Below are 11,922 nucleotides of genomic sequence, written 5' to 3'. Positions count from 1 at the left end.
AACTGATTGAGCAAAAGAACATTCCCATAAAACATGTGGAATTGTTTCGATTGCGAAACAATTGTCCCTGGGACAGAATTTATTTAGGGTCAAATTATGATCGTATAAAGTTGAACGGACCGGAAGACGTCTGTGTAAAACAAGCCAATTAAAATCTTTCAGTCTGTTGTCTAACCCTTTTAATTGTGTCCGTATCCAGGTGGAAGGCGATATTGGTAATCTGTCTCTAGGACGACAATTTTCTATTAATTTGGCGTATAGCAATCTGTGGTTGATTACATTTTCCTTTACTTTGCAGACAGGGGTTTTCTTTGCCCATTCCACTATTTTCTTAAAATGTAACGGGATAATTTCAGCTTTTGGCTTACTATTATCCCACTTCACCATGAACCTTAACGGTACAGACAGCCAGAATTTTATTAAAATGTGACATTTGTGTACAGAAGACGACAAAAGACAACAAATGTTTGAGTAGAACAACGCATCTAGCTTGAGAGGAATATGAGGGAAATCCCTTCCACCAGCCTCTATAGGCTGGTACATCCGATCTCTACGGATGTACTCATATCCCCCCCAAAAGAAATTAAACAGTACCCGTATAAAAGTTTTTCTTAGCGACACCGGCATGGGAAACACATATGCAAGGTGAAGTAATGAAGGCAGAATGTCCGCCTTCAGCACTAACACCTTCCCACTAAAAGATAGTCGCCTGACTTTCCACAGTCCCAATCTTTTATTAATCGATAATAGTTTTTCTTTCCAATTGAACATGTCATCTTTAATTTCATTTCCGAAAGATATGCCGAGCACAACCATTGGTCCTGTGCACACAGTCAAACCACATAACTGGTCCGTTCTCCTTTTCCACTGTCCCAAATATTTTATTTCTGTTTTATTCTTGTTTATCTTCGACCCAGACGCAACAGAGAATTCATCAATGACTTTGATAGACTCTTTCAAGCTCAGGTCGTCTTGTAAATATAAAACTGTGTCGTCCGCATATTGCGATATTTTTAGCATATCCCCTCCAGGTAAAATGATGCCTTTGATGTTATAATTTTTCCTAATTGCGCATGCGAAAGGTTCAATATATAAAACATACAATAGAGCAGATAGAGGGTCACCCTGTCTGACACCTCGTAATTGCTTGATAACATTTCCAATATTCCCATTAATATTTACCCTGCTACCCACATTACTATACAGAATTTTTACCCATTTCATAAAATTATTTCCAAACCCAAATTTCCCCATAATTCTGAACAAAAACTCATGGTTTACCATGTCAAAGGCTTTTTCCTGGTCCAAATTCACAGTAATAGCTTGCAGGTGCCTTTCCTCTAAATAGGCTTGAACGTCTCTGTGCAATTGTAAGTTCCAGGTTAATCTTCTCCCCACCACACCACATGTTTGGTCTAAACCAACAACATATGCCATGGCAGAAGATAGGCGATTAGTTACGGCTTTGCTTAATAATTTATAGTCAACACACAACATTGTTAACGGTCTCCAATTTGCTAATGTCTTGGGGTCTCCCTTTTTATACAGTAGAGAGATTACCCCCTCACACATCGAACCTCCCATATGCTCTAAACCAAATATAGCTCTAAACACTTCCAACAGATGACATCCAATTATATCCCAAAAAACAATGTAAAACTCTTTAGAGAGCCCATCCACTCCTGGTACTTTGTTATCTTTCATGCTCTTCAGTGCCATATAAATTTCATCTAATTTCAATTCCCCTTCTAATTGGTCTCTAATATCCAAAGGTATTTGCACATCCACGCATTTTAAAAATTTAGTCCCTTTCTCATAATCAATTGTTTGTTTTTGAAATAGCTGAGAAAAGTGGTGTGTAGCGACACCAAGCATGCCATCCCTATCCTCAACCATCTCCCCATCTTGGTCCAATAAAGCCGAAATAGTCCTCCTCTTTCCCCGTGATTTAATTTGCTTGAAAAAATATGCCGAGCACTTCTCATCATTTTCCCATTTATCTTGCTGACTTTTAAAAATGAAGTCTCGAGCTTTCAAGGATCTTTTAGATGTACTTCTTGTAAAAAACACACAGAGAAGCGAATAGCATGGTCCTCTGAGTTACCAGACTGCAGCGCTTTGGCACCGTGCAATCCCTCATTGTATGTCCAATAATTCCACAGTTTCTGCACCTTGTCTGTGTGCAGGCATCCGCGAGATTTTTTCCCTGTCCAGATGCCTAGGGCGTCCTTAAGTTGAATGGTTAAGGTAAGGGTTATGGTTAGAGGATGTTTTAAGTTGAATGGTTAAGGTAAGGGTTATGGTTAGAGGATGTTGCGTCCCAAGGATTCCGGATTGCACTGACTGAACAAACATATTAAGGTATGTAACTAGGCAAGTTCGTTAAAAACAAATTTGTATTTACAATGATTGGGACGGGGGTTGGGATTAAACATAAACATATGGGACAAGCACACGTCACGACCAGAGAGACAACACGATATTACAAAAACAACTACGTGGCAGCAGCACAACATGGTATAAACATTATTGGGCACCGACAACAGCAAAGGGCAAGAAGGAAGAGACAACAATACACCACGCATAGCAGCCACAACTGTCAGTAAGTGTCCATGATTGAGTCTTAGAATGAAGAGATTGAAATAAAACGGTCCAGTTTGAGTGTTTGTTGCAGCTCGAGCTGCTTTATACCATAGATATAAAGCAGATTCTGTTCTATATCTATGGTGGGTACTCTCATGTTGCATTTTTTCAGGTGCCATTAGATGTGTGTGCAACAACAGACAGAAACAGCCTACTGTACCAATAACACCTTTATTACATATTTTCATAATTATTTTACAGAATCACAGGATTTGTGAATACATCTGGATAGAGATGTTAGCTAATACGGTACACACTCCCTTGCATAGTCATTCTTCCTGCAGGCTACATAAGCTGTAAATAGGTTTAATTATAAATGTACAAACCATGACGATGATGGATAAAATGTATGTGCAATATACATTTACAAAAAAACATTAAAGTGTCTTAGGCATCCTTCCCTCCGTTGAAGCAAAATATTTTCGAATTATTCAAAACGAAATGTCTATGCTGTAATTGTAATCTATTCATAACCTTCATCGAAACAGAATTACTGCTTAATTAAATTGAACCACCCGAAAATCCGTAATAAGCATTTAATAAAACAAATAATTAAAAACTAACGCTTTAGCAAGAAACTATGTGACAGACAGCTGTCAATAAGAAAACAATGTTACCAAACTTAAAATACAAATTCCAGTTCTCCATTTACCACCTAATAGCATAATCAACGCAATACATTTCACCCCTCTAACAAAACAAAAGTGTGTGTAGTTGTGCACTGTAAGAACACATTTTATATTATAGTTAGTTACATGTTCTAAAACAGACCAGCGCAACATAGCCCTGAACTGCAAAATAAACACACTTTTTAGAGCATAAAGGCGGCATTTTACTCTGCCATAAATCAGATGATGAAGAGGAAGAATCTGATTATGGTGCATCTGCGGCAGTTGTCTTTGTTGTTGCTGATGACTATGATGAAGGCTCAGATGATGCAGTCCATGATGTGAATCTGCAGGCTATCCAGGTCTGGTAGGATCTCGTTACACTTGGGGCAGACGTGCTCCGGTATATTGCCCTGCTGCTGCCAGTCCCTGGCATCACCACCTATCAGACACACAGTGGTATGGTTACTGTATTCCCTTATATACACACACAATTACATCATTTATCGTTGTTGTAAATAATGTGAGATGGAGAGGAGCAGAGGGTTTTCATGATAAAAATAAATACGAGATCACATTTAATTGGCAGAAAACAATATGATGTGCCCTGGCTTGAACCTTGCTAAAGCCAGGTACTGTCCGGTACCTCTGGCTCCTTCCATGTTGTGTGGAGCAGCACCTCCATGTGGATTGCCTCCACGTGGCATGTGTCTTCTCTGCATATCGCTCAGAGATTGCCTACAGAAACCAGACGTAGTCAGGCGGTGGATCCAAAATGGCAGTGAACGTGACCTAACATGACCAATCTATAATCTGATGCGCACCTGCCCAGTGAGTCCATCTCATCCTGTAGCTGAGTGTTCTGTTTCTTGACAAAGTCCAGCTGAGCAGACAGACGTTCTTTCTCCTCGTGAATCTTCTCCCGAGCTGCTCGCTCCGCGTAAAAGTCAGATGAGTACACCTCTGCCTGGACAATGAACAGCACACACATTATTAAAATGATACCCACGCATATAAAATCAGACAGACAAAACATGATTATAAAAGGTGTGGCTGTATTGTTGTATAGATATAAATGTGAATGCCATGTACAGAATGGAGTGTATTGGTTATACATTTAATTTCAGCGATCAGAGATCGTAAACCATAACTCAGAGTTAAGAAGGATAGTTCATGAAAAATGTATGTTTCTGAGAAATGATGTTGCAAACTCATTTTGAATGATGCCAGCAATACACCTGCTCAAACATTATTCAAGTACACCGCTTGGGTCTAGTTCTATAAGTGGAGCATTAACCTTGCTTGTGCTGTTTTGTTGAGATCACACTCCTCAGAGAAGCCACGAACGGACCCAATTTCTATATTCTGCTTCTTGCTGGAGTCTTGGTCAACGGGCGAGGTAGGCTGTTGTTTTAAGTTGTAGGCTGTTACCACACAATTACTCTTTGTACACTCAATTTACATAATGATGCTGTGTATATGGAATCAGTTTATCGTTCCCTTGCTTGTGTGTTGCAGAACTCGGATGGGAAAAACTATTTGACCAGCCCTTACAGTTTAAACTGCCCTTCAAGACAATCCATCTCCCACATAAAAAGGTGCGAAAAGGCAAAAGGCTGTTCTTATCTGCTTACTATCAATCTTCTACCAAAACGACGGCACAGATTCCCAAAATGAAATGTCTACTCCAATCATTAGTGCCGTTTTACTTTTCATCACCAATTATAAACCAAATTATCTCTGTTCTGCATAGACCAGTAGGTGCGCTGCACTGTTGATATTGGGCATATCAAATTTTAAAAAAAACTTCAAATGCATTTTTTGTTTTCAAAACATTTCAACTATTAATATGTGCATTGTCATGTATCTAATTTCAGTCAACATGTCAACTACTATGAAGACCGTGTGTGGGACTTTGAGTGCAAAGACACATTTGTCTCAGAGCCTGAGTGCCTCTGGTCTCCTTACGTAAATGACTTGGATCAAGAGTTCAGCTTCAAATGCCCCCAAAACTATGTCCTAACTGGGGTGAACAGCTATCATTCCAACTACTATGAGGACAGAAGGTGAGTAAACCTCAATGTTTACCAGATCCTATGTTCAATTGGTACATTTAATTTTTTCCCAAATACTTTGAGCGGTTGATTGAGCCTGCTTGGAGTGCCATATGAGCAGCATTTGCACTTTTGGGACTATTCCATTGGTTCCACCAAGTGCCACTGAAGTATTTGAAAGAAAACAAGTTTTTGACAATCTTGACTGTGTGTTATACTATACATGTATGATTTCCATCACTGTGTCACAGGTGGAAGTTCTACTGCTGTCGAGTCAACAGCTACCGTAACCAGGACTGTCAGTGGACCCCCTACATCAACTACTTTGATGAGGTCATCTCTTGGCAAGTCCCAGGCCTGAACTACCTAGTTGGGGCCGGAAGCTACCATTCAAATTATTATGAGTGAGTACAATGTGTGCGATGTAGGTCAGGGGAGCGATGTTTCAACAACAAGAATCTTTACCTCAAAATGTATTGTGTACTTTGAGACCGTCGTTGGAGATACCAGTACTGCACACGGAAGTCAAACTGCTGATTATTGAATTCTTGACCCAAATGACAAGTAAAGATTGCCTACTACCTTCTTTCTTGTGTTGTGTTTCATTGAATTATTTCATTCATTAATGCATATTCATATTTAAAATCAAGCCAGTCTGAGTTGAAGTATACTTATTATTTTTTTTAAATATAAATAAAAAAAGAGACAGTGGCACCTATTTCACCTCATGAAAATATAAACTGTTACACTTTTTTGGAAAGGTACTTAGCATTAATTAATTGAATTACTGGTTTAACAAAGAAGCTGCCTTCACTGACAGTCACTCAAATGTCACTTTTAAGAGATGCTGTACAACTCCAAATGTTCAGAGTTCACTGTAAGTAAATAAGAATGGTTTTAATCTTTTTCCAAGTGTGAGAACACACACACACAACACACCACACAAACCTCCAGCTCAAAGCAGAATAATTCACATGACACACACACAACTAGATTGAGAACACACACAGAAAACCTACCTGAGCCTGAAACACAGAGATTGTTTCCAGCTCCTTCTCCTTCTGATACATCTCCTGCTTCATGACATCTATCTGCTGTTGCTTAGCAGCCAGGGCCTTCTCTGCTGCGTCCAGTCTGGTCTGCAGGTCTCCCACCTCCTTAGTGACCAGTGGCTGGAGGCCACAAAGAGGGCAACGGTCAGATTCATCACCTTCACCATGCCATACCATTTTGACAAAGGACAAAACAGTGCAAAGTGCCAAACTAGACTGATTTCTGTTTAACAGAGGCTAAGTAGTGTGGTCACCTCTTGGTTCTTGCTCTCTTGCTTCAACTCGTTGTAGTCCTCGAATAGCTTGGTGTAGGCATCCTTCAGCTGGGTCAGGTTAGTCCTGAGGAGGGGAGGGGCAACTGACTCATGATGACTAAGGAGTATTTAGATATAGAAACTCATGGCATTGACCAGTGGAAACTGATAGGGAGGGGGGGTTCAAAAGAGGAGCAGGGAATTTCTGTCCCAAGACCCCACCCTAGGGAATGGCCCCATGTCCAACAGTGTTGGGGGAGTAGGAATATGTCTGATTGAGAGTGTGCGTGCATGCTTGACTGTTGTCCCACCTCTCCTCTCCAGCCTTCCTCTGCTCTAGCTGGCTCTGGGCCTTCATGCTGTCCACCTGCAGCTTCAGTCTGTCATTCTCACTCTGTACCTCCTGCTTCTCTACCAGCTGGGCTGTCAGAGTCACCACCTCCCGTTCCACATCCCTACATCTACAGAGATAGAGAAATACAGAAAGTGGGATAGAGGGAAAGTGAAAGGGTGTATTGGGGGAAAGGGAATGAGCAAGGTTAGCATAGTTTACATGTTTCCATTGTCTATGTAGCTCTCTCCTCTCCGTCTCTCTCACCTGTCCTGCAGGTTCTTCTTCATGCCCTCTGCCTCGCCCAGTTTGCTCTGAGCCTGCTGTAGCTCATTAAACAGGGTCATCATCTGAGCCTTCAGATTCTCCACCTCTGACACAGCCTAACACATAACAGAGAACAATCCAACAAACTGACAGTTCTGATCGAGAAGCTAAGGGTCAGGCCATTGTCATGGGGACATTTAATAAAGTTAATATTCAGTTAAGAGTAAATAACACAACGCTTAGCACATTTGTGTTTTCTCTTCCTGTAATACACAGGATTTCCAGTTTTTATTTGGTACACTCATGTACTGATTGATGGTCACTAGACTTGATACTGAATGTTATGGATTGTTCATGTCTGTTGATAGTGATTGACCCCAGACTGGAGGTACAAGGACCGAGGACACTGATTGTTATTATATTCTGGGACACTGATTCTGTAGCAGCTGATGTTGTGACATCCTACAAGCCTCTCAGCAGGTTTTTACAGAACATTGGTGGAGTGAGACGAGAATATAAGGGCCTGCTTCTGTGCTGGAGGTGTCTCCCTGTTGCAACTTGTATTAAACCACATTGATTAACTTATTTTAAATCTGGAAAATCCCTATTACATACTGTACATTAATACATTTCAATCTCAATAACTTGCCTGTTCTTACAGGGTGAGAGACAAGCTCTTAACCAGCCTATCTGTGTATCTACCTTCTCCTTCCCAGAGTTTTGTTGGGGCGCCTCCGCTGGTTCTGGCTCAGTACCACATGCTGTGTTGACTAGTGCTGGGGAAACCACCTCTGGCAGTAGTGAGGTCTGTGTGGAGCTCTCCGTGTTAGTTTCTTTCTCCTCCAGCTCTGTGATTCTGAAAGACACAGGAACATCAGTCTTCGGTTCCACCCAAACATAAAGCCCAGGCAGAAATGCGGCCTACCTGGATCTGGTAGCCTGGAGCTCGACTTGTAGCCTCTCCACCCTCATGGTCTCCTTCCTCAGGGACTGGAGCAGCTGGCTGACAGTCAGCTCCTCAGACTCCTGCCTGGATACACTCATGTCATACCTGGGGTCCCTTTCATTATGATACAGCTCCTTTCCAGTATCCTCTTTCTACACACACACACACACACACACACACACACACACACACACACATACATACATACATACATACATACACTAAAATCAGGACACACACCCTTATAATATGAATGGATGGAGTAAGTGAGTGTCACTCACAGCAAACCTGATCTCTATGAAGGAGTCATCCTCTGACCCCTGACCTGTCTTGAGCTGGAGTTCAGAGTTCATGGCCACCAGGTCATTCTTCTCAGCCTGCAGACGCACCAGTTGGGCACGCAGCGCCTCCAGTTCTGAATTCTGATTGGCTGTCTCAGCCTGGAGGTGACACAGCACAGATAAAGACAAAACAGTCTGCCCAGCTGTATATCTATCTATCCATATTCTACTATATATATTTTTAAAACACACCATCTTTCTTTTCTAAGCCTCTTATTTTGTTATACAAAATCTACAAAAAAATCCTCCATACAATAATATCTCACTTAATAAGCAGATTGTGTGGTCTAGCCAGAGTAACCTTGTGAACACTAGCCTTCCCTTTCTCTCTCTCTCTCACCTGTCCCTTCCCCTCTCCTTCTCCCTCCAGCTCCTCCACCTTCATGCTGAGCTCCTGGTTGTGTGAGGAGAGGGCCTCCATACGGCTGCGCGCCTCATCCAGCCTCCCCTCCAGGAACTCCTTCTCCTCCCTCTGCTTCTCCCTCCACACAGACAGACCCTCGAAGCGCTCCTTCATCGACACGTTGGTTTGCTTCAGCGCCTCTACAGGGGAAGATACACAGAGAGTACATTACTGTAAAACACACAGAAACACACACGGACAGAGCAGTCAATCACATAATCAGCCATTGCAAGACAATCAGAACCTCATATGCCGTAACATCCTAATGTCCCCGCCCCATACAGGAGATTCTCAATGAGCTTTAAGGCTGAATCACATTCTGGTCCCCTCTCCATGCCTCACCCTTCAGGTCTCGGTTCTCCTGGATGAGGCGGTTCATCTGCTGCAGCGTTTCCTCAAGGGTGCCTGTGGTGGGGCTGTGGCCGGGGTGGGAGCTAGGACCCCGGGAGACGTCCCCGTTCACCATGGGGGAGCTGGACGCCATCACTCTACAGCAAGGTGAGGAGGTGTGGAGACATGCAAGTGGACAATACATTCTCAGACCATGGAATACACTAGAATGAGAATAGGGATTCTGATTCTAGCGAAGCCCCGTGCAAGGACAATCAGATGTTATATATCCTCTAGATCTGTATGCATCAAAACAACAGCATGCCTTGTCAGAGGTGTGAAGGAAAACTATTGCACACAATGACTCATGTACACTGGACAATATCCGTTATTGAATAATCTTATCAGCAGCTGTCACGTGGTAGGAAGCTCAGCAGCCTGCCTGAGTGCGCTGGCCACTTTTAATGTCATTTAATAAACCTCCACAGGTCTGTGACGGAGTGTATATTGTAGCGACCTTAAAGCAACACCTAGCGAACTCCTCAAGAGGTTCAGACCTTTTGGCATAACTGACCTCTTGTTGTAACTCAGTGTTTCCGAAATTCGGTGCGCGTTTTCATTTCTGCCCAGCACTACACAACTGATTCAAATAACCAACTAATCATCAAGCTTTGGGCAAAAACCAAAACGTGCACCCCTTTGGGTTGCGAGGACCGGGTTTGGGAAACACTGGTTAAACTGAAAAGGTTATGTGTCAAACTCATTCCATGGAGGGCTAACTGTCTGCTGGTTTTCACTCCTCCCTTGTACTTGATTGCTACGTTAAGGTCACTGATTAGTTAGGAACTCCCCTCACTTGGTTGTTGGTCTTAATTGGACACAAATTGAAAGGAGGAACCAAAAACCAGCAGTCACTCTGCCCTCCATGGAATGAGTTTGACACCCCTGGGTTTATTGTGCTTTCAAGACAACTGGGAGCTAGGGAAAAAACGAGGTCGAATCATGACGTCAGTGATCTTAAGGTTCGGGAAGTCGGCGCTCGAGAAAGAGACCCGAGTTCCCAACTTGGAATTCGGGTTTGGATGACCGTTCACTTTCAAGACTGAGCTCGTTTTTTTCCCGAATTCCCAGTTGTCATGAACGCATTTAACTCGGAAGATTTTCCAGTTTGTTTGAACGCGTCATAAGGTGTTGGCTTTCGCTGGACCGGTGGTTCAGTCCCAGTCAGGGCTAACCCCCAAATACTCTAAAATAACGTAATACTCTAAAATAACATCACAAAAAGCACCACAACCGACTCAGAACATGGGTTGACTGACAGCTGCCAAGGCTTTTCTCCTAATCCTTTCTCTTTCACTTCCTCATTTGAAATTCTACCTAACGATACAACAGTGTACCATATTTGACTGCTTCTTTAGCTAGCTTGGGTAAAAACAAGGTGAAAACGAAATCATACTTCCCAAACTGTTAGTGCGTCACATTACACCTAGGCCTAACAAATTAATCGCGATTTCAATACTCACACGTGATTAAAATACACCTTGAAAGAACTCGGATACTTCTTTTCTAAGATCAAAACACTTCTGTTTCGTTTTTCTTCGGACTTGTTATTGGTTTACAGCATTTCCTTGTCTTAACGTCACGTCACAAAAAAGGGTGTGTGATGATCAAATCTTCAATCAAATGGAGTTTACGCTGGTTTGCCTTCAAAAGCCGTAGATGCATCTATATATTTTGCAAATCCTTGAATATGCTGCGTTAGTGACACCCTCGAACTGACCCACAGAGCGGCTGCCAGTGACGTCATGGACTGCTATTCAAGCGGGTTTTCCCTTAAGGAGTGACCTTGCACTTTTGGTCAAGGAGTGACATTTGCCTGGTAAACCCATTACATATGAGATCAGAAAGCCGACTAATCAATCATTTATTTGACAATTTCATTGGAGAATTGAGAATTTATTCAGCCTATATTGTAGACTATTTTCACATCAATCCAATGAAATAGGACAGCCTTTTGCCTAATTTACCCACCATCCGCCTACTGCACTATGACACTGTATAATTATAAAAACATAGAAACTGAGTAGTAAAATGAGTGTATGACTATGAAGGATGAGAGGCTATATGGGCACTTCAGAATGAACAATACAGTGAGGTATAGTATAATTGGCTTGCCTTGGACCACAAATGTTGTTGGTTTGCAGGTCCTTTAAATGTCCACTAGATGGCAACATTCGCTTGGAGGAAAAAAAAGTGCATGGAAAATCCCTGCAGCAGTCGGCTCGTCTCGTGTAGGCAGTTGTTCAACCATATGAAATGTAAGTCAGAGGAGGCTGGTGGAAGGCGCTGTAGGAGGACGGTCTCATTGTATGGCTGAAAGGGAATCAATGGAACGTATCAAACGTATGGAAACTACATGTTTGACTCCGTTCAATTTATTCCATTCCAGCCATTTCAATGAGCCCGTCCCACTAGTCTCCTCTGGGTATGTATGTATCGCCATATGATATAAAAAATATAGGCCTACATTATGTCATTGGCTATTTATTAACAATCACATATTATCGTACTAATAAATGCTTACACATATTTGGACAAACAAGCATGCCTACTGTTCCTTGACAAAGACTTTAATGCACAACATAGACAAGACTACATTAATTTGATTTGGCCAAGAAAGCACACAATGCTTG

At 42.1% G+C, this 11,922-nt stretch overlaps 1 protein-coding gene and 1 pseudogene across 3 annotated transcripts; one reads left to right on the top strand and one right to left on the bottom strand.

The window, feature by feature from the left end:
* Positions 1-2,800: 2,800 nt before the first annotated feature.
* On the bottom strand, positions 2,801-11,071 carry LOC139378636 (optineurin-like). 3 transcript variants are annotated; one of them, XM_071120984.1, is made up of 13 exons: positions 10,753-11,071; positions 9,242-9,387; positions 8,837-9,039; positions 8,437-8,595; positions 8,135-8,307; positions 7,912-8,065; positions 7,210-7,325; positions 6,923-7,072; positions 6,612-6,696; positions 6,325-6,477; positions 4,076-4,218; positions 3,898-3,989; positions 2,801-3,693 (listed from the first exon to the last, which is right to left on the bottom strand). In XM_071120984.1, the coding sequence occupies exons 2-13, from the start codon at positions 9,381-9,383 to the stop codon at positions 3,572-3,574; spliced, it is 1,692 nt and encodes a 563-aa protein (XP_070977085.1). In that variant the 5' UTR covers positions 9,384-9,387; positions 10,753-11,071; the 3' UTR covers positions 2,801-3,571. The 3 variants fall into 3 exon arrangements, with proteins under 3 accessions (XP_070977085.1, XP_070977086.1, XP_070977084.1); XM_071120985.1 differs by having other exon boundaries at positions 3,870-3,989; positions 10,753-11,041; XM_071120983.1 differs by lacking the exon at positions 10,753-11,071 and having other exon boundaries at positions 9,242-9,434.
* LOC139378637 (millepora cytotoxin-1-like) lies at positions 4,557-5,850 on the top strand (annotated as a pseudogene).
* Positions 11,072-11,922: the final 851 nt, after the last annotated feature.

Source organism: Oncorhynchus clarkii, chromosome 21 (genome assembly GCF_045791955.1).
Source record: "Oncorhynchus clarkii lewisi isolate Uvic-CL-2024 chromosome 21, UVic_Ocla_1.0, whole genome shotgun sequence".
Classification (NCBI taxonomy): domain Eukaryota; kingdom Metazoa; phylum Chordata; class Actinopteri; order Salmoniformes; family Salmonidae; genus Oncorhynchus; species Oncorhynchus clarkii.
This window is presented reverse-complemented; position numbering and strand designations above follow the sequence as displayed.